The 27,834-nt window shown below is 45.1% G+C and overlaps 1 protein-coding gene across 1 annotated transcript; it reads left to right on the forward strand.

Moving 5' to 3' along the window:
- Positions 1-27,834, forward strand: LOC147456856 (uncharacterized). The gene is made up of 3 exons (XM_086511973.1): positions 1-382; positions 1,170-1,399; positions 27,440-27,834. Exons 1-3 carry the CDS (start codon positions 85-87, stop codon positions 27,716-27,718), a joined length of 807 nt encoding a protein of 268 aa, XP_086368099.1. The 5' UTR covers positions 1-84; the 3' UTR covers positions 27,719-27,834.

Consider the following 27,834-nt stretch of genomic DNA (forward strand, 5'->3'; position numbering starts at 1 on the left):
ATTCGCGGGCACTTGTCAACTAGCGAAAGCAATTGAGAAAAATGGAGTCTCCTCCTTCTGTTCGAGATTCGAGAGCGTGCGGGGATGGAGGACTTGGAGGGGAAGGTGGCGCTGGTAACGGGGGCTTCCTCAGGGCTAGGCCGCGTCTTCTGTGAGGAGCTGCTGCGTCACGGCTGCCACGTTGTGGCCGCTGCCCGACGCACTCATCTCCTGCATTCCCTCACCCCTCCTGCTCATTCGCCTGCTGGGAGAGATCCCCCTCGCCTCTTTCCCCTGTCACTGGATGTTACCTCCAGCGAGGCTTCCATTGATTATGCCATCCAGCTCGCTTGGGATGCCTTCGGCAGGCTCGACCTTCTCATCAACAATGCTGGTTTCAGAGGTAATCAATGGCCACACCTTCCATTTTGTGTGTGTGTGTGAGAGAGAGAGAGAGAGAGAGAGAGAGAGAGAGAGAGAGAGAGAGGCTTGTGGTAGGTCCCAGAGCAGCCTCAATCCATTCAACTTAAACAAGAGTATTAGCAGGCATTAAAACTAGTCATTCCAGATCTGAGTAAGAAATGCAATGATCTGCCACAATTTCACATGGAGCAGATACATGAGATCCAACCTTATGAAAAGCGTACCAAGTAATCCTTGTTACTGGGTGGCTGTGTAGAAGTTGTCTTTGACGTGCGGATGCACCTCCCTTTTCCTAAAGGTTGCAAGCAGTGTAGTCATTGGTTGAGATAAGTGCTTTGTATTCACTGTTTAACGACAAATTGGGCAAAACAACATCGATTTAGTTAATTAAATCAAGAAAATTAGAGTCAGAAATGTTTAACAATCAACAAATGGGAGATCCCCTTTCTGTGCTTACCTCAACTAATCACGCAAAGTTCAAACACAAGAGACCATGAGTTACCTTCTGTAGATCACACATATATGTTGTTATTTCTCAGCTTAGATTTTGGCCGTTGAGAAGAAGAGAAGGTTTTTATCCTCCTTAAATATTGGGATTTCATCGATATTCTTCCCTGCTGCGTTTTGTTTCAGAATTGCGTTCTTTAAGCTGATGTCTGCTTCAAGATTATGTGTGCAAAATATTTCACCAGTTGTATATTAAAACTTAAGGTCCCAATCTCAGAAGAGAACTCATGCTGATGGGCTTGCTGATAAGATTATGGCAGGAAGTATCAAGTCTCCGTTGGAGCTGGATGAAGAAGAATGGAAAAAGGTACTGGTTACGGACCTCACAGGTGTTTGGTTGGTGAGCAAGGCAGTAGGAAAAAGGTTTGCTGCTGCCAACATAAAGGGTTCTATCATCAACATCTCTTCGATTGCAGCACTTGAGCGTGGCCATCTACCAGGGGCATCTGCTTATGCGGCATCAAAGGCTGGTGTAATTCAGTTAACCAAGGTAAGGCTAGATCATTCTCATAGCGTGAGTCCATCACTCTGCTTCTACGTTTTACTTAAGCAATTTGAAAACTACCTGCTTGTTGCTCATTTTTCCATGATTGAAATTATGGGGTTATGCCAAGGGAAGTTTTGTGGGTCTCCCACATGCATCCATTGGTTCGGTATGCTACCTCCATAAATAAAATGGGCCACTCCTCCATGGATGTGAATAGGCTCATGTTCATAGTCATACATTGTTGGAAGTGTATTTTACTGCTAATCCATATGTTAATTGTAACAGATCGCACAAAGTGGAACCATGCAGAATTACTATCTGGTGCAATGAGATGATGGGTGGCTTTTAGCCAGTGTTTTTCTCCAAAAATTCCATTTGAGAACATAGATTGCACATTATTAAGTACAATGCCTATGTGTGTGTAATGGATTTGTGTATGCGCGCGCAGTCGTGTGTGTGAGTGAGGGACAGAGAGCTTGTGAAGTAGGGGTCGGACTGACGACCCTTAATGCTGTTGCCATCCATGCAGGCGAGTGCTCTCTACCCCTCTCTCGGCCACTTGCTCCCCACCTTCCCTCCTCTCGTCCGCTTTTTGCTCCATCATGCATAAAGTGTGTGTATGTGCGTGGAGAGGCTTTAAGCCTTTTCTTGATGTTGGCTCAGTGAAAAGATCGTCTCTGCATTGTGCAAAGATTGAAGCCACCGCTGGAAAAAGCTGCCCAATGCCAAGGTTTTCTTCCTTCAATAATCCCCAGTTTACTTTTGCTCCCCACTAGTCACATGATTTCAGGAAGCGAGTAGTGGCTAGTGCTTTGGAATTCAATGCTCAATTCTAGCAAGAAATGCACTTGCTGAAATGCACGTGCGGACGTGTGCAAAGCATGCGCACACGGACACATGATCTTTATGGGGCCATCGATTGGAATAGCACCAAAGTGAGCCAGGGCAACTAAGAGTTCTTTTTGGTTTGGGAAAACTGGAGCACTTCATGCATGACCATATTCGTATTATAGCAAGCTACCTTAGAGATTTTTGTGACAGTTACACAGAAAGTTCTATATCCTTCTTGTGCTAAGGAATAACGCAGCAAAAGCAACGAGGTTGCAAGCATCATTTTAAGCTACAAGAAGTCTATGCAATATGAAACCCGCTTGTAGGGCGGTAGGCTTTGGCTTTCACCTAAAATTCTTAAGTTTAGACACACACAGAGAGCACTTTGGAAAGGTAACCTGCGATGGGAATTAACACTTTTTGTGCACACATAGCTCGACAGCTAGAATGCTCCGAGCAGACGTCGACAACCTGTAGGCCCCAAAATTGGCGCCCCTTTCAGTATTTCTTTATTCTTTAAGAGGGTAGATCACAAAGTAGAGTCCTGGGAACTCTTTACCTGTATCCAGCTAGATACCACCTGTTTTGGCAAAATTTCGGTAGCATAACAGTCCCAAAACTTGCCAGAAATCAATTCCCGTGCTGGAACTCACTTTCACTGGCATAACCCTCTCATTTCTGCCCTAAAACAGTAAATTCAGCATGCTGTATTTACTGGTTTTTGCCCTGTTTTCAGCCCTAAACAGTCCCCGAACTGTCCTCTAACAATGGGACACTGTTCCCAATGGTTCTGGCGTCCGTATGGATGAAAAACAGTCAAAATTCAAGGCATAACCAGTGCTGAAAACGCACCTGGTACGGTGAGGTTATCACCCTCACCGGTGCCTGCTTTTGGAGCTGCAGTTAGCTACTCCTGTTCCTGCTCTCTCTCTTCCCTACTGCACGTAGGGAAGAGAGAGAGCAGTGTGAGGTGTGTAGGAAATGACTTCCGATGGGCTCCCACTGGCCTTCTAACCATCTATCCCCATGGGGACCGCATTCAACAATGCAATGTGGCCCAATTGTTGGGTACTTTCCTTTGGTGACCCCACCTTGGCTTTGTGCCCTTATTAAGTTGACTTCCTAGTATCCACCAACTTGCTAAGTGCGACGGGGGGACCTACATGATCTTGAGCTGAGCCTAGACATCCTCTTACTATATGAATTCCAATGCCGACCAACTTCCCGTCTGCAGGTGAAACTACCGTTCACATTGGCCATACAATGTCCGACCATTTGCAACTTCAAAAAGAGGGTCTCAAAAATTAAACAAAAATCATTGGAAGAAACCAACAACTAAGGTTAGCAGTTGCCACGTTCGCGTGACATAGTTAACAGTTGCCACGTCCTAGTGACATACCCCCCTCTTGAAATCGCAAACGTCCTCGATTGCATACCATAAATACAGGCCATTGATAATCTTGTGTTGTTAGCACTCTTTTATCATCGCATGTATTCGCAAGAAAGGTCATTACACATAGATACAAATGACTTAATGAGATCTTCATACTTTTATTATTTCCATCTATTACACTGAATTGATATGTACGTTTGATGTCCTAGCTCTATCATTACCCCTCCTTTGCACACGTTGGGTTGGGACATAATTAGGGTGTAACCCAAAGGCTTCAAGGATTTGATGACTTTGACTTTTCATGCTCTTGCGTCCACTTTGCATCCAATAGGCGGATAGTTCTTGAACTTCACCAAATAGTGTCTTGCAACTTGTCCTTTAACTTTTCTGTCCTTATGTGCCAAGACTTGCTCAGGTACCAGGATCTCATTAAGTTTCTCAACTTCTGGTTGATCCTCATCTGACATATCTTCTGGCACATCACCCACGAAGGGTCTTAGAAGACTCACGTGAAACGCATTATGAATCTTCCACGCATCAGGCAATTTCAGCCTGTAAGCAACATCGTTGATCTTGTCAAGCACTTGAAAAGGCCCATAGTAACGCATGTTGAGCTTGGGAAACAGCCGTTCCTTGCCCTTCATCTTCTTTAACCTCGCCTTTTCGAACCTTAACAGAATCCAATTACCAGGTGATAGCAGCAATTCACGACGGTGATGATCAGCAGCCTTTTTGTGCTTTGCCTGAGTCTTCTTGTAAGGTGCAGCGGAAGTGAATGTTGAACTTTGCTCAAGATGAGTGCTCCGAACTGTGCTCAAGGTTCCTTTTACTTACGGAAGGGAGAGCCTTCCGTTCCTTTAGTGAGAGAAATGAAATGATATATTAACGTCTTCAAAAGGCCAAAATGACCTATGAGACCATCAGATACAAAGTGGTGAATCTAGTACAATGTCTGAAATTCAAGTACAAAAAAGTACTGAAAGTACAAAAAATGAAAACTGAAAATGAAGTGTGAAATGTGAAATGTGAAAATGTAGAATGTAGAATAGGCCCTCAATGACAATCTGGGTGTCGGGCTAGAATGCCTCTGATCCTTTGCTGGAGTCTCCATCGATGTAGTGTCCTCCTGTGTCTCGGTCGTGGTCGTCTCGATCTCCCGAGCTCAGTCGCCCTGTCAATGAGGGTGCCTCTGGTATGAATGCGGGTACAACCCTATGTCAATGTAGCTCAAGTAGATATAAGCCAAGGCATCTCTGGTCCTGATACCTCATGACTCTATCTAGGGGTCCAAAACCCTCCCTGAATAAGCAATGGAAGTGCCCTCGTATCTCATATACACAGTGCAGTGGCATATGTAGTGTAGCTCTGTCTCTGGTTCTCTACCGCATAGTTGACATATCCTAGACTCCGGTGGTATCCCTCGGAATCTACCCGTCTCAACCTCCAGCTGGTGTGAGGATGTGCGAATCTGACCAATAGCACATCGCAGACCATGAGATAAATGAGTGTCCATGTAGCTAGGACGAGTCACAAACCCATCTCCCGAAAGTTGGAGAAGGTGCTCTTTGTAGAAAGCCATCTTCGTGCCCAACTCCTGCATCGGCTCTACCCATGTCCTCCTGGTGTCCAATTGTATAAGATCCTGATGAATGAGTCTAGTGATCTCCGTCCGTGTGACTAGCAGGGAGGGTGCATCGAGGGAATACTGAAAGGGAGGCAATCTATCCATGCTGAGACCATGCCTCTGAAACCATGAGGTCATTTGCGCATACCAACATGATGCATCTCCCTGCATCGCTAACTGTCTAGAGGACTCAAGAGCCAATCTAGTATAACTGCCTCTATGTGTATCCCATAGACTGCGCATAAAGGACACTGATCGTGAAACCGGCCTGTTCAATCCAAAAAGGGCGGTAGACTTTACTTCAAACCTTGATTTAGCTTTCACCCATTATTAGTCGTCTATTATACCTGCGCTATAGTGACACAAGAGAGGGGAATGGGATACAGATGCTAGAATGCACCTGTATGAGAAGACCGACACCAGATTGGCCCCTAACTTAGGCGCCCCTTTCGGTATTTCTTTATTGTTCAAAAGAGGGAATAAACACTCTGGATCCCTACAAGCTGCCCCGCACAAACTCGGCTGAATTTCAACTGTTTCGGCCCGATTTCGGTAGCATAACTGTACTAGGACCCCTCAGTCAGTATTCCCACGCATTGACTGACTTTCCCGACACATACGGGCACTTTGCAAAACCTGGCGAGAATCTGCAGCACGCTGAATTCTCTGTTTTCAGCCCTGAAAATGCGCCAGATCACCTGTACAGCGGTCCCCTTGCGTCCCCGAACCTCCTGGGGGTATTAGGGTCCGTTTAGGGCCAAAACCCTAAACCTGCAAAAATACACAGCAGGCTGTAATTCACTGTTTCGGGCTTCGTTTAGCGTGCCGGTTGCATCCTTAGCAAGTCCTCGATCTCCCGCACCCGTAGGGCTACTTGCCCTTTGAATCGGACGAGATTTCTGGCGTGAAACCTCTCCGAATTCACCTGTACCTGTGGGGGGATTAGCCGCTAGCTAATCCAGTACCTGTGCAAGAGGCTCTTGCCTCGGCAATCGCGCATGAACCCACACAACTGTACATTGGTCAAATGAAAAGCCCACTAGTGGGGCATAACATACTGCCAAAGGGGAGAGAGAGGGCAGTGCGTAGCGTGCAGGGCATCACTCCTGGCACCGCACTGTACATAGGAGGGAAAGCAAGCACTCCATAGCTCTTAACCTGTGACAGGAACTTGCAGAATGAGCCTCCCAGCTATAAATCACGTTTTTGCCTTCTCTATAAGTAGTAAACTGGCCTCAGAGTGCCAAGTGTCACTCATTTGTGCATTTTCCCGCTTTAGACCCTCCGGTCTAAAAATATCTCACCTGCAGCCTCTGTTGACTTGGCCAGAGAGTAACAAAATGATCCCCATGTCAAACTGCACGTAATGACGCGAAGACATTTTCAGGTCCCAAAATAGCAGTTCCCTAAATTTTAGGAGATTCTGCCATTGTATCTTTCTAGGTCATCCGACCCTCTTTGTACACTGCGGCCACATCCAGAACTGAAATGTAGCCTATGTAGCAAAGGATTCCACTTTGGCTAGTCAATGACCCCACTTGGCTAACCATAGTCCTTGTCCAACCTTAGTGCTCTCTTGCCCTCAGGCCTGGACTCCCTCTGGACAGTTCCACACTAGCTATGCAATGCAGTGCAGTTAGATTTCCCGAGGGGTGTTTCCAAAAAGTGAAAGTAAATAGATAATAAGAAAGAAATCAACAAAAAGGATAGATAGTAGTCACACGCTGGTGACATATCCCCTTGTTGAAATCTCAAACGTCCTCGTTTGCATCTATGTCGTAGATGCCTACTGTCAACATTGATGTATTCAACACCTGTCGACACATATACGACACATACATGCTCATTGTCAACCCTGGTGTATTCAACACCTCGTCGACACATGTATTGCCTGCGTGTGAACCCTGTCCCAATGACATAGTGGTAGCTGCGCACTCTGCCATTGCTTTGAGTCACTAACTTTCCAATGACAAAATGATAGCTGCACATTTTGCCACTGTCTTATAGTACACGTTGGATCCCGTAACACTTTCGAGCATACCCAAACCGACAGTTTAAGAATGCAGTTACACATGTACTCTTTAATAGAAGTAACTACTGTATCCTTGACAAACTGACAAGAAATACTCACTTCTATAGCACTAACCACACTTTTGGACATTCCATAAGAGCAATTGCCAAACTGACAATCTGTAGAGCTCTAACATTCATGTAACATGTATTTGATTTGAGCTCACTTTAAATACCATGTACATCATTTGTTTCAAAAGCCATTGTCACACTGACAATCCATGTAGCTCTGAAACTCAAAGGGTCAAGGTAGGTTGCAAATCGAAGGCTTCAAGATAAAGTGATAACATAGTTGGTGACTCTGCAAGTTCACCTTCTTCCATCCACTTAGCATCCATTGGTGGATAGTTTCTGAACTTTACCAAGTAACGCCTAGCAACCTTGCCTTTCACTTTCCTTTCTTTGTGTGCCAAAATCTGTTTAGGGACCAAGATCTCGTCAAGTTCCTCGACTTCCGGCTGATCTTCAGCTGGCATATCTTCTGGCACATCACCCACATAGGGTCTGAGAAGACTCACGTGAAACGCATTGTGAATCTTCCAACTGTCAGGCAATTTCAACCTATATGCAACATCACTGATTATGTCGCACACTTGAAAAGGCCCATAGTAACGCATGCTGAGCTTTGGAAACAGTCTTTCCTTGCCCTTCATCTTCTTTAACCTTGCCTTTTCAAAACGTAAAAGCACCCAATCACCAAGTGAATATACCACTTCACGACGGTGACGATCAGCTGCTTTCTTTTGCTTTGCCTGAGTCCTTTCTAAGGCCACTTTGACCTTCTTGTACATTTCATCCATGTCTTGAACATACTTATCTGCTTCAAATATCTTGTCCTTTGTATGCAATATGGGAGGAACTTTCTTGCCACCTTCAACTATCTCAAAAGGTGCCTTGCCAGTTGATGAATGCACTGTATTATTGTATGCATACTCCACCAATGGTAAATACTGCTCCCACTTTCCTTTATGCTCTGACACATAACACTTCAGCAGATCTAGGACAGTAGAATTTGCCTCTTCTGACTGCCCATCTATTTGAGGATGAAATGACGAAGAGAATTTGAGCGTTGTGCCCATATTCTCAAACAAGCCTCTCGAGAACAAACTTGTCATGCGTGGATCACGGTCGCTAACGATCGACTGTGGCATGCCATGATACTTGAAAATATTGCTCATGAACAAGCGTGCCATCTGATCTGGTTTTATCTTCTTCCTGACAGGAATGAAATGAGCCTGTTTGCTGAATCTGCAAATAATGGTCCAAATACCATCGTTTCCTGTCTGCGTTCTCGGAAGATCAAAGATAAAATCCATAGCAATACTTTCCCATGGTTTATCTGGAATAGGTAGTGGTTGCAATAATCCTGGTGCCTTTTGCCTGTCAAACTTGACCTTTTGGCATATTAGGCATTCCCGCACAAAGGCATCCACATCCCTTCTCAATGTAGGCCAATAGAAGAATGTCTCAACCGCTTTAACTGTAGCATCGATACCATGATGCCCTGCATACGGTGGGACATGACTCTCTTCCATAACTTTGCGTCGCAATGGCTTTGTGACACACAATCTGCCATGCATCATCATGAACCCATCTTTAAGAAGATAGTGTTCATGACATTGTCCTTGCATTAGCTGCTCGAAGACCCTTGCAAAATCTTCATCATTTTCATACTGTTCTCTCATATCATCAAGTTCATGATGATAAGGAATTGACACAGCTGAAATTTGTGGCTTCCTTGACAAGGCATCAGCCACAACGTTCTTCTTGCCTTCCACATGCACAATCTGAAAATGGAATATGGACAAGATATTTGCCCATCGCATATGCTTCTCAGATAACTTTGTCTGTGTCAAGAAGTATCGCAAGGTCTGATGGTCTGTTTGGACAACGAAATCTGCACCTAGCAGGTAGTGTTTCCAACTTAAGAGCGCATGAATCACAGCCAGTAAAAATTCTCATAGGCTACTACCCTGCCATCTTGCATTAGCACTGCACCAATGCTACTACCACAGGCGTCACATTGGACCACAAATGACTTCCTAAGATCTGGCAACACAATGACTGGATCTGAAGTCATCTTTTCCTTTAAGAGATTAAAAGCTGAAATCTCTTTCTGTGTCCATCTAAAGGTGACTGCCTTCTTTTGAAGAGCATGTAAAGGTGAAGCAATCTCAGCGAAATTTCGGATAAACCTTCTGTAATAGGAGCATAGTCCCAAAAAGCTTCGGACATCATGCACCGTCTTCAAATTTGGCCATGACTTGATCGCTTCAACTTTTGCAGGATCCATTCTGACACCATCCTTTGAGACAATGTGTCCCAGAAAGTGAATCTCTTCTAGAAAAAACTCACTTTTCTTTGCATTGATGAGCAACCTATGACTGCATAGCTCTTTGAACACAATGGCCAAGTGATGCCTATGCTCCTCTTCATTCTTTGAGTAGACTATCATGTCATCAAAGAATGTACCAACAAACTGCTGGTGTGGACGGAAAATTCTGTCCATCATCCTATTGAACGTAGCAGGAGCATTTGTGAGACCAAAGGGCATCACTAAAAATTCGTAAAGGCCAAACGTCGTTCTAAAAGCAGTCTTGTGCACATCCTCTGATCTAATGCGGATCTGATGGTACCCACTCTTTAGATCTATCCTGCTAAACATAGCTGCTCCTTCTAATTTGTCCATAATATCATCAATTCTAGCTATAGGGAACCTATTCTTGATGGTATTCTTGTTTAGTGCACGGTAGTCGATGCACATACGCCATGAGCCATCCTTTTTCTGCACCAACAACATTGGAGAACAGAATGGAGATGAACTGGGCTGAATCAGCCCCTTTTCTAACAGCTCCTGTACTTGGCCCATTATCTCTTTCTGCTGAGCCGCACTAACCCTGTACGGAGGCTTATTTGGTGGGCTACTGCCTGGCACCAAATCTATCGCATGGTCCTCGGGTCTCTCTGGTGGTAATTGAGATGGTAATGAATCGGAAAAGCAGTCACTATACTGTTGTAAAAACATTGACCTTTCTTTATCTAGCACATATAAATTTGATTCATCACAATCTGACACTTCGCGTGCAAAAACCAAGTACGCAGAAAGATGCTTTTTCATTACAGAAGTAATAGCAGAAGCTGATACAGTAGGAATAGACTCCCCTTTAAGCTTTACATCCAGAATATGAGTCTTTCCCCTGCTCTGTACAGTGATCTTTTTGTTGTAGGCATCCATGATTCCCTGTACACGAAACAACCAAGGAATACCTAACAACACATCACATCCGTCCAGTGGCATAATGTAAAATTCTTCAGCATCTACATAGGACTGGATATGTAGACGCAACTTTCCAATGATGGGTGTCACAGCCTCTGTATGGCCAGGACATGCCAAACCTGCCTCTGCTGTATACCCCATCTCTTCAGGTCTGATTCCCAACTTTGAAGCCAATTCTGGGGAAATAAAGTTGGCTTTGGCACCTGGATCAAAGAAGATAAGCACTGTTTGATCCCTGACCTTTCCCCATGCTCTGCAAAGCTCACTTGCATTTGAATTTGGCTTGTCGCCCACCATATCTGGCACTAGACCAGCCATGGGCTTCTTTCCTTTCTTGTCTTCCTTGTCATCAGAATCAGCTGGCCTTTTCTTTGTAGGACAGTTGTGAGCAATGTGGCCAAGCTGCTCACATATAAAGCATTTGTTCTCTGTCCTCAGGACCTTCTTTTGCTCTTCTGACTTGCGAGGAAAACGTCTTTTCCATTTCTTTGCTGGTCCTTTTTCTGATTCAGCTGTAGCTTTATCTTTCCCTGCGTTGGCTGACTCCTGAGTCCCTTTAGGAGCCTCATTGGGAACGTGCTTCTTGGCTGAATTTTTCTTGCCTGATCCTGCCTTGACGCCAGTGTTAAATTCACAATCTTCTCCCTTGAGCAAACCATTGCCAGTGTTTGCTACCTCGATGAGCTGCGTCAAAGTAGTGACTTTTGTCTTCGTGCAGTATTTTCTCAATCCTTTGGGTAGGCCACAACAGTATTTTTCAATCTGTTCTGTCAATGGCACAAACCTATAGGAAGTTACTGGAAGTAGAGCTTTCCAAAACTTCCGATTGTAATCATCCAGATTTCTGCAAGTGGCAGCATTTAGCTGGTGCCATTCTGTCATGACATCTGCTTCAAAGTCATCAGATAACCATGCTGCTGCAAAAATCTGCTTGAAGTAAATCCATGTGGACGGAGCTTGCCCTTGAAGCAATAAAGTTGTCCACCATTGTCCCGCATTCCCTGTCAAGAAAGTGGCTGCCTTGCGGACCTTTGAAGCCTCTGTAAAGTTTCCCCCTGCATAGGCCTTGTCAAACTGCTGGAGAAATGAGAGAGCCTTCTTCCTGTCATGGAACCCTGTAAAGGTCGTGAATGTCACACCTTTGCCACCTTCTTTGTATGGAGTTGGCCTCTCTAGCGGCGTCAAATTGTCATATGGAAGTGACTGAAACATGGGAACACTATTAGGGTTCATTTGTGTTCCCTGACCGCAATTAAGTTGACCTGGAAATGCCATATTTGGCTGCTGATTTGTAATTCCAGCCATACCAAAATTTGCATGTGGCATCCCAAATTGGCCATGAGTACTCTGAAACCCTGGTAGCATGCCCGTGACACCATACATGGGATTAGGCATCATCGTTTGAGCACCCCCAAACACTGTTCCTGGCGTATAATACTGATTTCCAGGTGCATGACCAGCCATGCTCTGGAATACGGATCCACCTCCAAAATAGCCAGGGTGTACTGAAGGTGGTGGGAAGACCTGTTGCATAGCCTGTAGGTTGCTTCCCTGCCCATTAGAACCAGCTATAGGCTGTTGAAAGGTGGCGGGCTGAACTGGTACAGCTTGAAAGACTGGCATCTCAGCCACCTGTTCTTGCACCTTAGGCATAGGTTGTGGAGACTGCATGTTCTTCGTCAAGTGTACAAGTGTTTCCATTGACTGTGCGGTATGAATCACCTGTGCTCGAGCCTTAACAGGCTTTTGAATATGATCCAGTGACCCAACTTGCTGAGACGGAACAGGAGGTTGCAGAAAGGCTAAAAACCTCGGGTTCTGCATTACTTGTGTGAACATAGCCACAACAGTAGCCAACTGGGTCCTGAATATATCATCATCCGTCTGTGGTGGTCTTGAGGACTCACCCACTTCATGTGTCTGTTGACCCTGTGAAGAGGAAACCTCTTCAGTCACATCATCTGGTCTGTCAGCCATAATTGCAATTCCTTGTGTCTGGTCTATGAACCCCTATGTCTTCAAGCCCAAAACTGACCAAGGCTCACTTCTATGGGAAAAAGTGATTTAATCCCGTCGATGGAACCATGAAACTGGCCTGTTCAATCCAAAAAGGGTGGTAGACTTTACTTCAAACCTTGATTTAGCTTTCACCCATTATTAGTCGTCTATTATACCTGCGCTATAGTGACACAAGAGAGGGGAATGGGATATAGATGCTAGAATGCACCTGTATGAGAAGACCGACACCAAATTGGCCCCTAACTTAGGCGCCCCTTTCGGTATTTCTTTATTGTTCAAAAGAGGGAATAAACGCTGTGGATCCCTACAAGCTGCCCCGCACAAACTCGGCTGAATTTCAACTGTTTCGGCCCGATTTCGGTAGCATAACTGTACTAGGACCCCTCACAGTCAGTATTCCCACGCATTGACTGACTTTCCCGACACATACGGGCACTTTGCAAAACCTGGCGAGAATCTGCAGCACGCTGAATTCTCTGTTTTCAGCCCTGAAAATGCGCCAGATCACCTGTACAGCGGTCCCCTTGCGTCCCCGAACCTCCTGGGGGTATTAGGGTCCGTTTAGGGCCAAAACCCTAAACCTGCAAAAATACACAGCAGGCTGTAATTCACTGTTTCGGGCTTCGTTTAGCGTGCCGGTCGCATCCTTAGCAAGTCCTCGAGCTCCCGCACCTGTAGGGCTACTTGCCCTTTGAATCGGACGAGATTTCTGGCGTGAAACCTCTCCGAATTCACCTGTACCTGCGGGGGGGTTAGCAGCTAGCTAATCCAGTACCTATGCAAGAGGCTCTTGCCTCGGCAATCGCGCATGAACCCACACAACTGTACATTGGTCAAATGAAAAGCCCACTAGTGGGGCATAACATACTGCCAAAGGGGAGAGAGAGGGCAGTGCGTAGCGTGCAGGGCATCACTCCTGGCACCGCACTGTACATAGGAGGGAAAGCAAGCACTCCATAGCTCTTAACCTGTGACAGGAACTTGCAGAATGAGCCTCCCAGCTATAAATCACGTTTTTGCCTTCTCTATAAGTAGTAAACTGGCCTCAGAGTGCCAAGTGTCACTCATTTGTGCATTTTCCCGCTTTAGACCCTCCGGTCTAAAAATATCTCACCTGCAGCCTCTGTTGACTTGGCCAGAGAGTAACAAAATGATCCCCATGTCAAACTGCACGTAATGACGCGAAGACATTTTCAGGTCCCAAAATAGCAGTTCCCTAAATTTTAGGAGATTCTGCCATTGTATCTTTCTAGGTCATCCGACCCTCTTTGTACACTGCGGCCACATCCAGAACTGAAATGTAGCCTATGTAGCAAAGGATTCCACTTTGGCTAGTCAATGACCCCACTTGGCTAACCATAGTCCTTGTCCAACCTTAGTGCTCTCTTGCCCTCAGGCCTGGACTCCCTCTGGACAATTCCACACTAGCTATGCAATGCAGTGCAGTTAGATTTCCCGAGGGGTGTTTCCAAAAAGTGAAAGTAAATAGATAATAAGAAAGAAATCAACAAAAAGGATAGATAGTAGTCACACGCTGGTGACAGATCGGGTAAGAGCCTCAATCTCTATAGGAGGGGCGGCTACCTCCGCTCGAATAATCGCATGTGGTACGGAGGCCTTGGCTCTAATCATCCGGGATATCATAAATACCAAGGGTCTCTCCATGTTCCTCCAACTGTCATGATTCATAGATGGTCCCCACACTTGGACCCCATAAAGCATAGCTGAAGAAACCAAAGTATCAAAGAGCCATAACTTTGTTCGTGGTTCTTGAAACTGAACCTGCGAACACATTCTCTCTAGCCCTCCCAATGCCGCATAGGCTCTGGACAGTCTAGTCTCTGCTGCTCTCTTCAGAGTAAACCTCGGTCCCATGAATACCACCCCCAGATATGTATATTCATCTGTGTACTCCACAGTGTCCTGACCATATACGAGTGTAGGTGCCGATCTCTTGACTCACTGTGGTGTGGTGTTAAACACCATAACCTTGGTTTTACCAAGGTTCACAGATAGTCCACTGTCCTTTGCAAAGTTGTGCAATGCGTCCAAATGTCTCTGCATGCCCTCTGGCGACTCTGATATCAGCACAATGTCATCAGCATATAATAATAAAGGGATCCATGTCCGTGCTAGTTGAGCGCCTCTGTCACCCGCTCTGTCAATGTAGTCAGAGACCTCATCTACATACATACCAAAAAGTGCAATGGACACAAACAAAGTGGATGAACACTGTGAATGAAGTAGTGAGACTGAGAGATAGATAGAGAAGAATACTTATGATTGCACAAATCTCTACAATGCTTGGACTTGCCGACGATGTCGACAACGAGACGGGGGCTGTAAGCTGAAAATGCTAAATTCTGACTCTATGTCGGTGACGATGTCGATGACGACGATGTTGATGACGACGATGCGACGACGACACGCTGAAAGCGCAGATGCTGAAATCTGCGTTTTCCGGGCTGAATCTGCAAACTTCCTTGGATCTGACCTTGTGGCGAGGATCTGCTGCGGGAAGGTGAGATCTGCGAGGTTCGGGACTTCTTCTGTGATGTCTGACTGCTACAAACTGAAAATGCTGGTTCCTCTTGTGTTTCTGTCGCGAAGATTTGCAAAAACGCTAGGTCTCTAGCTGATCCAAAAACTCTAGGGTGATTTGGAGTTCTGCGGTGGAAATCTGCTAACGCTAGGGCTGATATGTATTCTGTTGAAAAAACGCTAAGGTTCTTGCTGTCTTGGGGTAGCCGAGGCTGATGTTGAACAAAAACGCCAGGGCTGATCTTGATCCAAAAAACGCTAGGTGTTGCAATTTGCAAAACGCTAGGTCTTCTGATGGGGTTCTACTGAGAAGTTACCTCTTGAACTTTGGTTCCTGTTGCCTCTTCTGCTAGAAAGTGCTAGCGCTAGGTTTCTATATGTACAAACTTAGCAAAATTTCCCTACCTAGTTTCCAACAAAAGTCACTTAAAAATAATAAGTGAAAAATGTCAAAAATATGGAAAACAGGTCTATGCACTGTAAAAATGCTCCTGATGGGTCCCGATGGAAATCTGATGATCATGCTGTGTGCAACCAGAGGATATGCATCTAGTCTAAGTGTTTGGACATGCACGGTCTGCGAACAGACTCACAAAAGTGCCAGATCACTTCCTATTCTAGACTGACTTGACTGAACTGAACCCTGGTCATGTTGTAGCTTGTCCACGGACACATAGGGTTGGATGTGTCACGTGACACTTCTCCATGGCAACTTTAATTTTCTTGTATATCTCATCCATGTTCTCAACATATCAATCTGCCTCAAAGATCTTGTCCTTTGTATGCAAAATGGGAGGAATTTTTTTGCCGCCTTCAACAATTTTGAAAGGTGCCTTGCCAGTCGACGAATGCATCGTATTATTGTACGCATACTCAAGCATAGGCAAATATTGTTCCCACTTGTCCTTATTATCTGACACATAGCATTTCAATAGATCTAAGACAATAGAATTAGCCTCTTCTGACTGCCCATCAGTTTGTGGATGAAACAAAGACGAGAACTTGAGCTGCCATGTGCACATCTAACCCCATGTGTACGTGGACAAGCTACTTCATGACAAGGGTTCAGTTCAGTTAGCTTAGGAAGTGTTATGACACTTTGTGAGTCTGTTCGCAGACTGTGCATGTTCAGGCACTTAGAGTAGATGCATATCCTATGGTTGCACATAGCATGATCATCAGATTACACTCAGTACCCATCAGGAGCATTTTACCGTGCATAGAACCCATTTTTCCTATTTTAGCCATTTTTCACTTATTATTATTAAGTGACTTTGTTGGGAAACTGGGTAGGGCAATTTGAATCAGGCAATATATAAGAAAACCAAGCGCTAGCACTTTCTGGCAGAAGAGGCAGAAGAACCACATTGGCAGTGCACCTTCTCAGCAAGACCGGTAGGACTCCTTAGCTTTTTCAGCCATCAAGACCAAGCTAGCGCTTTCTGCAGCAGATCACCTAGCATTTACAGAACTCCCAGATCAGCTTGGCGTTTTTGCAGACAACAGATCAGGCCTAACGTTTTTGCAACATGTAGTCCAATCTAGCGTTTTGCAGATTCTCGGCGACAGATTCAGCCCTAGCTTCAACGTTTTCAGTTTTCAGCACTTAGACATTGCAGATCACTCGCAGATTTCACGGAATTCCAAGTAGCGCATCGCACCCTTCCAATGGCATGATATAAAATCCTTATGTGTCTACATATGAATGAATATGCAGACGCAGCTTTCAAATAATGGGAGTAACACACTCTGAGTGGCTAGGACATGCCAACCTTGCCTCTGCGGTGTGCCCTAGCTCTTCAGCTCTGATGCCCAGCTTCATAGCTAATTCTGGTGAGATTAAGTTTGCTTTGGCACCTGGATCAAAGAAGATGAGTGCCGTTTGATCTCTAACTTCACCTCATGCTATGCATAACTCGTTGTCATCTGTACTAGGCCTGTCACCCACCATATCTGGCACCAAGCCTGCCATGGGTTTAGGCTTCTTGCCTTTCTGGTCTTCTTTATCATCTGAGTTAGCTGGTCTTTTCCTTTGTGGACAATTTGTAGCAAACTAGACTGCTCGCATATAAAGCATTTGTTTTCAGCCATTAGGGCCTTCTTTTTCTCGAGCGACTTACGCACAAAAGGCTTCCTTTTTTGTTTCTTTGCCTGCGCTCCAGAAGTCCTGACTGAATCCTTATCTTTGGTGGCTTTTTCTGACCCCTATGACACTTCAGGAGCCGTTTTCACAAAGGGCTTCTTCGCTGAATTTTTCCTCTGTTGCCCTTGTTTCTCGTTGCTCGGAAACCCATTGTCCTCTCCTTTCAACGAGGCAAGACCAGTGTTAGCAACTTCCATGAGTTGGGTGAGGGTAGCTACTATGTTCTTGGTATAGTAGTCCCGAAGCCCTTTAGGCAACTCACAACAATACTTCTCTGTCTGCTGTCAATGGCACAAATCTGTAGGTCACTGAGAGTAACGCTTTACAAAACCTCTGATTGTACTCCAGCAGGCTCTTGCATGTAGCCGAAGTAAGCTGGTGCCAATCTGTCATAACGTCGGCTTCAAATTCATTTGACAGCCAAGCAGATGCAAACATTTACTTGAAGTAGACCCAAGTGGCGGGTGTCTGTCCTTGCATTAACAATGTCATCCTGTTAGGTGCAGTGGAATGAATGTTGTATTTTCTCAAGATTAGTGATCTTTATTGCTCAAGGTTCCTTTTAGTTCTTAGGGAAAGAGAGAGCTTTCCGTCTTATGGAGAGTGCTATGATCATGAACAAAGTGAATGGATTGTGCGTGCAAATGAATGAGACTGAGAGAAGGAGAGAGAAGAGATACGATACCGAGAGGTTGTAAAACCCTCCTCTGAAGGCCCCACTCTCGTCGGCGAGAGTGGTCTAACTTTGATTGCACAAAGGTGTACAATGCGTATGCAATGGACTGATGCAATGGGACTATGCCGACGACGACGACGGTGATGACGAAGTCTGAGGTCTTCTAATCGCTGAATTTCGGGACTGTTTCGGTGGCTGAAAATGACTGTTTTGGCTGCGTTTTTATGGCTGAAAATGGGGGGAACATCTGCAACCAACTTGGGGGTTGATCTGCTACGGAGTCTAGGCTGAAAACTGCGTTTTGTCACTGCTGAAATCTGCGTTTTTGTTCATGCTGAAAAACGCTGGGAAAGCTGAGATCATGCTGGCGTTAGTGATGTCAAAAACGCTGATGGTAGTGCTGAGGAGTATGTTGGCGATGGCAGGAATCTGCAACCGCTATGGTTCTGGTGATCGATGGCGAAGGCCTGCTGCTGTAGGAAACGCCAGGGATGAGGGGAAGATGCAAAACGCTAGAGGGTCATGAGGAAGGGGGGGGGGTACTACTGAGAAGTTGCCTGTTGAGCGGGAAACTCCTGCTGCCTCTTCTGCCAGAAAGTGCTAACTTGGGTTTGCTTATATATTAACTTAGCAAAATTGCCCTACCTACTTTTGTTGGAAAGTCACTTAAAAATAATAAGTGAAAATCCCAATAAATAGGAAAATAGGCTAAATGCACTGGAAAATTCTCCTAATTGATGCTAATGGATTCTGATGGGAATTCCTATGATCATGTTGTGTGCAACCGGAGGATATGCATCTATGCTAAGTGACTAGGCATGCACGGTCTACGAATAGACTCACAAAAGTGCCAGATCACTGCTAATCTAACTTGATCGGATTGACTGAACCCTGCTGTGCTGTAGCTTGTCCACGGACACATAGGGTTGGGATGTGTCACGTGACATCCCCTCCTTTTCAAAGTGAGGTACTGGTACCGAACTGTATGGTGTCGAGGGAGATCGCCAACAGTATCCGGAATCCTGGAAGGGACTCTTTGCCGGCCTACTCTGATGTGTGGGTCGCGCGGTACTTGAACTTCATAAAGGTCTGCAACGCTTGCTTCTTTGGGCCGCGCCGAAAGCGACTCGAAGTCTTCTGTGGCTCCTTTGCTGCTTCAACTTCGTCGAGTATCCTGCTTCTTTCGTCTTCAAGAATCTCCATGGTTGAAAATTCCTGAAACAATCTCCAACACAAAACCATGAACATACCCATTCCATGTAAAGTGAAGGAAAAAAATCTTGTCTTCTCTAAAGATTGTGTATGCAATGTAGATGAACATAGAGACGGAGGGACAACTTGTTCATCAAACACATGCAAACAATGAGGTCGAATCTTTTCTGTTTGATCGAAATCAACCAATTGTGGCAAATCATAATGGAAATGCCCATGTTTGGTGCTCATACTATCATGTGCTCTTTCGGAAACTGTGTCATGCCAAGGAAGAGACATGGAATGTGACTTCCTTACATACAAACTTTTCAGCTTTTCATGAACAATCCGCATACATTCGTTCTCATCGATGATAGAAACGTGCTCAACATACAATATGTCATGCCTAGGAAAAGGGATCACATAACGATGTTGACTAAAATACAGGAAACCGTCACGAATGAAACACTCGAACAATGCGTGCGTATCAATCAGGCGAACACATAATACTTCCTGTGAGGGTTCTTTGGACCAAGGCTCGAGAGCCAAGATCGCTTCTTCGGGATCTATCGAATCTTTTTGTGGGGGATCTGTGGACCTCAACTCGAAAGCCAAGATCGATTCTTGGTGATTGATCGATTCTACAAGGAGGTGAGCTTCGCTAGAAAAAGCATCCACTAACACATCATCCTGGTGAACAATCACATCTTCTACATGCAACTCATCATGCTTGTGAGAAATCACATCTTGATCATGCAAATCATCATGCTTGTGAGAAATCACATCTTGATCATGCAAATCATCATGCTTGTCATTGTCATCCAAATCATTATGCAAATCATTGGCATCCAAATCATCATGCTTATCATTGTGCTTCAAATCATCATGCAAGTCATTGTCAATCAAATCATCATCATGCTTCACACAATCATGCAAATCTTGTGTGTCATGCTGTGGAGAAAGAGAGACTGAGAGAATCTTCTTATCCCGAATCCTTTCAATCTTGTCCTGTATATTAGCAATGAGAGATGGAGAATGAGCAATGTCCTCTCCATGAATGACAATAGGGGAATCACTTTTGGCATTGAGAGTTATAGTGTTAGTCAGAAAATCCATGAGAGCGTCATTATCACGAAACCATCGAATGCCCAAAATCATATCACATCCTGAGAGAGGAGAAACAACAAATCTTCTAGTGAAGGCAGTCTGTTTAATTGCAAATAACACATCAAGGCATTCCTCGGTGATGAGAGCGTCCATACCAGGACGAAAACCAAAGACCTCGATAGGAGATCTCGGACTAACTTCGAGGCGGGCTCTCTCAACAAGAGAGGAACTGATCACATCATGCATACTACATCATGCATACTACCTGGGTCAAACAATATGACAAAACGATGCCCCGACGTACGACCATAACATTTAATGAGAGAATCATCAATGTGAGGGTCCTGAGAAACTTTGGGCACAATCGTGTTATCATTCATTGCATTGACAGATGTAGTGGGTGCTGTGGGTTCTTTAGATTCATTCGATTCAAGCTTAGGACATGTTCGTTTTATGTGACCCTTAATGTGACAATGAAAACAACGACCTTCTTTAGAATAAGTGCTTTGTTCTTCCGACGTGATGTAACCTCCTACAATTCCTTGTGCTACCTTTTCATATGGAGTAAGCTTAGGTTTAACAGTTGTGTTAGCCTTACCCTTAGATTCATTGGAAGAATTCTTTGATGAGATACTGTTGGTAGATTGGTTAGAAGAGTTATCATTCTTACCATTCTTAATGTTCTTACCGTTCTGAGGAGTCTGTGAAGTACTTGTGGAAGTCTTGTTCTTCTTAGGCTTTCCCTTGTTGTGCTTCATCTCCTGTGCAAGAGCAATCGCTACCACCTTGTTGAGATCGATTGGATCGAGTACCTCGACATCGTACTTGATATACTCGTCCAATCCAAAGAGAAAATCCTCTTTGTGCTCTTCATCCGACATGCGTAGTTGGGTACCTAGCTGCAAAACACGATTAGAAAAAGACATGACCGGCATACCATTTTGCTTGAGAGCTCACCAATCGTCCTTCAACAGTGCGAGGTACTGAGGTGGCATAAACCGCGCCTTGAGCTTGTCTTGGAAATCAGCCCAACTAAAAGAGGGGCGTGAAATCGTCGGGTGCCTCTAGGTGCGCGGCTAGCCTCTTGCCATGCCTGGTACCAATTTATGGCATCACCGACAAGGTACATAGCTGCCGTCAAAACTTTGCTATTGCCTGTTTTCTTAGTTGTCGCAAAATAAGCATTAAATTGATGCAACCAAGAATGAATAATAGTAGCATCCATCTTACCGTCATACTTACTGAAAGTCAACTTCTCTGTGACTGGATTGTGTGTATCCGCATCGTGGCTTGCGCCACTTGACGAACTTCCACGATCTTTGGGTGGTTCGGTCTTCGAGGCTAGGACTTGGGAAATAAATTCTTGATTACGAATCTCTCTTTGAGCTTCTCGCTCGGCGTCCCTTTCTGCTTTGCGTTCTTTTCGTTCAGCTCCCGTTCGAGAGCAAGTTGCTGTTCTTCTTGTTTTGCGGCCAGAGCAATGCGCTCACGTTCCTGAGCAAGTCGATTTTCTTCTTGTTTTGCAGCAAGTTTGTCGTTTCTTGCATCGCGCTCGTGTTTTAAAGCAAGACACTTGTCTTCCTGTCTATCCATCATGGCCATCATTTGCTTCATCATTGCCTCCATAGGGTCTGGCGTAGATGGCGAAGGGGGACGGTTGGAAAAATCTCGTGGTGGGGAAAATCCTTCGTCGCCTCTCTCATGCTCATCACCTGAATGCGAAGTATCCATGCCGCTTCGGGTGACGACCATGCACTATGATCTTGGGGTGTGAAGCTCGCGAGGAACTTGGTTTCTTGAGGGTCTTGAGGTTCTTGAGGTCCTTGATTCGTGAGAATCTTGGGTTCTTGAGGTTCTTGAGGGGTTCTTTTGCTTGCAACTCGCGTTGGAGAAGGATCTTCTCTTCACCCGAGTTCTACCCTTTTCTGCGGGCGCACCACCCTTGGCGGCCTTGCGCTCACACCAAGGTTGCTTTTTCCCACCTCACGTCGATTGGCCGGCTGCTAAGTGCACGGTCCGCTCTCAATGAGTGAAAAGAGACACAAGGGGAGGTTGGACAAGCCCTTCTTTCTTGGGATTCTTGTCACTCTTCAACAAAACACGATTAGGAATCGCCACGCCCAAGTAAACTTGAAAAAAAATTATTGTGGTTCTTTCCTTGAGTAATGCAGAACACTTCCAAAGCTCTGATACCAATGTTAGGTGCAGCGGAATGAATGTTGTATTTTCTCAAGATTAGTGATCTTTATTGCTCAAGGTTCCTTTTAGTTCTTAGGGAAAGAGAGAGCTTTCCGTCTTATGGAGAGTGCTATGATCATGAACAAAGTGAATGGATTGTGCGTGCAAATGAATGAGATTGAGAGAAGGAGAGAGAAGAGATACGACACCGAGAGGTTGTAAAACCCTCCTCCGAAGGCCCCACTCTCGTCGGCGAGAGTGGTCTAACTTTGATTGCACAAAGGTGTACAATGCGTATGCAATGGACTGATGCAATGGGACTATGCCGACGACGACGACGGTGATGACGAAGTCTGAGGTCTTCTAATCGCTGAATTTCGGGACTGTTTCGGTGGCTGAAAATGACTGTTTTGGCTGCGTTTTTATGGCTGAAAATGGGGGGAACATCTGCAACCAACTTGGGGGTTGATCTGCTACGGAGTCTAGGCTGAAAACTGCGTTTTGTCACTGCTGAAATCTGCGTTTTTGTTCATGCTGAAAAACGCTGGGAAAGTTGAGATCATGCTGGCGTTAGTGATGTCAAAAACGCTGATGGTAGTGCTGAGGAGTATGTTGGCGATGGCAGGAATCTGCAACCGCTATGGTGCTGGTGATCGATGGCGAAGGCCTGCTGTTGTAGGAAACGCCAGGGATGAGGGGAAGATGCAAAACGCTAGAGGGTCATGAGGAAGGGGGGGGGGTACTACTGAGAAGTTGCCTGTTGAGCGGGAAACTCCTGCTGCCTCTTCTGCCAGAAAGTGCTAACTTGGGTTTGCTTATATATTAACTTAGCAAAATTGCCCTACCTACTTTTGTTGGAAAGTCACTTAAAAATAATAAGTGAAAATCCCAATAAATAGGAAAATAGGCTAAATGCACTGGAAAATTCTCCTAATTGATGCTAATGGATTCTGATGGGAATTCCGATGATCATGCTGTGTGCAACCGGAGGATATGCATCTATGCTAAGTGACTCGGCATGCACGGTCTATGAATAGACTCACAAAAGTGCCAGATCACTGCTAATCTAACTTGATCGGATTGACTGAACCCTGCTGTGGTGTAGCTTGTCCACGGACACATAGGGTTGGGATGTGTCACGTGACACATCCACTATGTAAGCGCATTGTCTTTCAAGAAAGTGGCAGCTTTCCTGATCTTAGAGGCCTCTGTAAAATTTCCTCCTGCATAAGCTGTATCAAACTGCTGGAGGAAAGTGAGAGCCTTTGCCTTATTCTCGAAGCCGTTGAAAGTGCTAAACTTTATAGCTGCACCACCTTCTTTGTAAGATTTTGGCTTTTCGAGTGCCCCCAAATTGTCATAAGGAATGGTTTGCAACATGGGCACTGTAGTAGGAATCATCGACACATCTTGGCCATTAACATTTTGCGTCAGAGGTGCCATGCCAAAATGACCTTGTGGCACTCCAAAGTGGCCCTGGTTGCTCTGAAAACCTTGCTGCATGCCGATCCTACCATACATGGGGTTCGGGATCATGCCTTGCATACCCCCAAACACTATTCGTACGGCCGACTTCCAGGCGCATAACCAGCCATACTCTGGAACACAGATCCACCCCCAAAATACCTAGGATGTACTGTGGGTGGTGGAAAAACTGGGTGCATTGCCTGGAACCAGTTCCTTGTCCATTCAAGACAGCATGCAGGCTCTGAAAGGTGGCGGGCTGAACTGGCATAGCCTGTAGAATAGGCGTCCTAACCACCTGTTCCAGGACGGGAGGAAGTTGTTTTGGAGCCCCCGATTGCGTAACATGCGAGTGCTTCCTATCCTGTTGAGATGCATGAAGTACTTGGGCTTGAGCGTCAACAAGCTCTGTTCGTGGTGTAGGTTGCCTATTTTGCTGTAGCATTGGTGGCGCTTGCAAGAACTCCATAAACCTTGGGTTTTGCTGCTTGCACCAGCTGCGAAAACACATTCACCGCGGCAACTAACCGAGTCTTGAACGCATCATCCTCGAGTTGCCCAGTCATAAAGCCCTGTACTGAGGGACATTCACATTAACAGGATGTACAGACAGACGTGGCCGTGAACTCTCGCCTATCTCGAACACCATAGGAATTTCTTGTCTGTCCTTCGAAGAGGGACCCTCTTCCATAATGCCCTTCCCTTTGTCGGCCATAGTGTAATCCCGCGTTTCTGTACTCTGTCTTTACCCAAAACAACCGAGGCTCACTTCTTGAGGAAAAATTGATTGATGTCCCGGCAACGGAACCTCGAAACTGGCCCGTAGGGCGGTAGGCTTTCGCTTTCACCCAAAATTCTTAACTTTAGACACACACAGAGAGCACTTTGGAAAGGTAATTTGCGACGGGAATTAACACTTGAGCACACACACGGCTCGGAAGCTAGAATGCTCCAAGTAGACGCAGACAACCTATAGGCCCCAAAATTGGCGCCCCTTTCGGTATTTCTTTATTCTTTAAGAGGGTAGATTACAAAGTAGAGTCCTGGGAATTCTTTACCTGTATCTAGCTAGATACCACCTGTTTTGGCAAAATTTTGGCAGCATAACAGTCCCAAAACTTGCCCGAAACCAATTTCCCTGCTGGAACTCACTTCCACTGGCATAAACCCTCTGATTTCTGCCCAAAAACAGTAAACTTAGCACGCTGTATTTACTGGTTTTTGCCCTGTTTTCAGCCCTAAACAGTTCCCGAAATGTCCTCTAACAGTAGGACAATGTTCCCAATGGTTCTGGCGTCCGTATGCCTGAAAAACAGTCAAAATTCAGCACATAACCAGCGCTGAAAACGCACCTGTACGGTGAGGTTATCACCCTCACCGGTGCCTGCTTTTGGAGCAGCAGTTAGCTACTCCCGTTCCTGCTCAGAGAGACTCTTGCCTCAACAAAAACACATATAACCACACAGCTATACATGAGTCAAATGAAGAGCCCTCTTGTGGGGCATCACATTACTGCACGTAGGGAAGACAGAGAGCAGTGTGAGGTGTGCAGGACATGACTTCTTGCACCACACTGTATATGAGAGGGAAAGCTTGCAGCCAATAGCTCTTAACCCGTGACAGACTTCAAATGAGCTCTCTCTCAGCTTAAAATTCAGCGCCACTTCTTCTGCAAGAGGAAAGTGCACCAAAATGTGCCACTTGGCGCGTTTACAAGCAATTTCCCGTTTCGTGGTTGCCGCTTAAAAATCTCTCGACTGGTTGCCCAGTTGACTTTGTAGCAGAGTTCTAAAATGTTCCCCTTGTCATTCCGGAGGTAATGACACGAACAGAATTCATGGCCCAAAATAGCAGTTCCCTAATTTTTAGGAGATGCTTCCGTCCAAAAATGCAATGTGGCTCAACTGTTGGGTACTTTCCTTTGGTGACCCCACCTTGGCTTTGTGCCTTTATTGAGTTCACTTCCTAGTATCCACCAACTTGCTAAGTGCAACGGGGGGACCTACATGATCTTGAGGTGAGCCTAGATATCCTCTTGCTATACGAATTCCAGTGCCGACCAACTTCCCGTCTGCGGGTGAAACTACCGTTCACATTGGCCATACAATGTCCGACCGTTTGCAACTTCAAAAAGAGGGTCTCAAAAATTAAACAAAAATCATTGGAAAGAAACCAACAACTAAGGTTAATAGTTGCCACGTCCTCGTGACATAGTTAACAGTTGCCACGTCCTCGTGACACAATATTATATGAAAGCTGGTATTTTGGCTCTCTCTTTCATGCAACAATTAATGGGTTTGCTGGCAAACAAATAGTTCTCTCTTTACAAACGAAAATCGACAATTCTGGTTTCTGTCTACCATCAGAATCAGGTCGAACAACTGAAAACTGACTTGAATTGTACTACCTTGTCAGAATAAGGGCCCAGTCTCATTGTAATGGAGCACTTTATTATCATGAAGTATGAAGCTGTTTCATTGTACTTGGGCAATTCTTGGATAAGTAATAGTTTAGGAATCCTTTATCCTATGAAGCTGTTTCATTGTACTTGGGCAAATCTTGGATAAGTAATAGTTTAGGAATCCTTTATCCTTAGTAAAGCTTCTCAAGGGCAAAATTGCTAGGGCTACACAGCTTGCAGAGGATTGTGAAAACTCTGCTTTAGCCCTTTAAATGCAGTGGAAATCAGGCTTAGGCGACTGATTTTAGTAACTTTATAAGATTTATTTTGTATATCATCTCAGCTAGGCAGCAATTGATTGTAGGCACTACACCAAACCAATCTGCATGACAGGATGTTCTTAAAGTTTATGAGATGCAAACAAACGAATACAGCGTTCTTCTTAACAGATGAGTGCGATCAGAAAGCACAAAAGCAAGAAGAAAAGGGGTGAGCCAATCATTTGTTTGCATCGTTTTGACAATGACCCATGTCTTTTCCTTTGTGGGTGGGTTTGAAGCTACACTAGAAAGCAAGCTTCCCTTACTCGATATTTTGGGTGGGTAGTACCCTTTAATGCAGATAATGTGCTGCAAAACAACTTCAACCCTCGTGCTTGTGGGTCCTGGATTTTTCCGCTTGATAAGACTCAATAAAGATCTTTGCAGATCAATTATGCTTGCAACATGCATGGCTTGCAATTGATTCCTCATTTTGGATACTTGCAAATTGTGGCTGTTAATGTTGAATCAAACTCCACCACTTTACAGCAGAAAGTTGTGTCGTGTTATGAGTGTTTGATTGATTATATGTATAGTCTTAGATGGATGTTTACTGACACAGTTTCATGACTATAATGGAAACGGGTTTAATCCGAAGCATCTTGGTTGAGATATATGTTATCTGCAAGCAATTAGTGAGTGCTCGCCTTGTCTGTCTTTCCTTTCAATGTTTTTGTGGGTGTGGCAGTTGTGAGGTGGGGATCTTACCCTCTACTGATTTGGGCCCTCTTGCTTTGTTAGATTTTGTCAGTTACTTTTGGCCTGCTAACAAATTATAAGTATGTCTCATGCGACTTTTTTTTTCCAGGTAATGGCCTTGGAGCTGGGACAGCACAAGATCCGAGTGAACAGCATAGCCCCGGGACTCTTCCTCTCTGAGATCACATCAGGATTGCTTAGCCAAGATTGGGTGAACGACGTCACTCTTAAGAGCGTCCCTTTGCAGCGGAATGGCAATACTAGTCCAGATCTTACATCTTTGATCTTACTGCTTGCAAGTGATTGCTCCTCTTATGTGACAGGGAATGTCTTCGTGGTGGATGGAGGGCAGTCAATTGAAGGATTAAAGCTCCGATCATCCCTTTGAGAAGGTTTGCTTGATTTTTGTTATTTATCTATGACATTTGATATGGTCTGTAAAGCTGAGGATTTTGATAATCATACACTCCACCGGTATTAAATTTTAATACCTCGCCTTCTCTA

The sequence above is a fragment of the Adiantum capillus-veneris genome, chromosome 5, assembly GCF_014529385.1.
Source record: "Adiantum capillus-veneris isolate H3 chromosome 5, ASM1452938v2, whole genome shotgun sequence".
NCBI classification, from domain to species: domain Eukaryota; kingdom Viridiplantae; phylum Streptophyta; class Polypodiopsida; order Polypodiales; family Pteridaceae; genus Adiantum; species Adiantum capillus-veneris.

Excerpts from the sequence above, each read along its gene's own strand:
- LOC147456856 (XM_086511973.1), top strand. The coding sequence starts at position 85 with ATGGAGGACTTGGAGGGGAAGGTGGCGCTGGTAACGGGGGCTTCCTCA. Across the intron at positions 383-1,169 it reads CAACAATGCTGGTTTCAGAG|GAAGTATCAAGTCTCCGTTG; the intron begins GTAATCAATGGC and ends AGATTATGGCAG. Across the intron at positions 1,400-27,439 it reads GTGTAATTCAGTTAACCAAG|GTAATGGCCTTGGAGCTGGG; the intron begins GTAAGGCTAGAT and ends TTTTTTTTCCAG.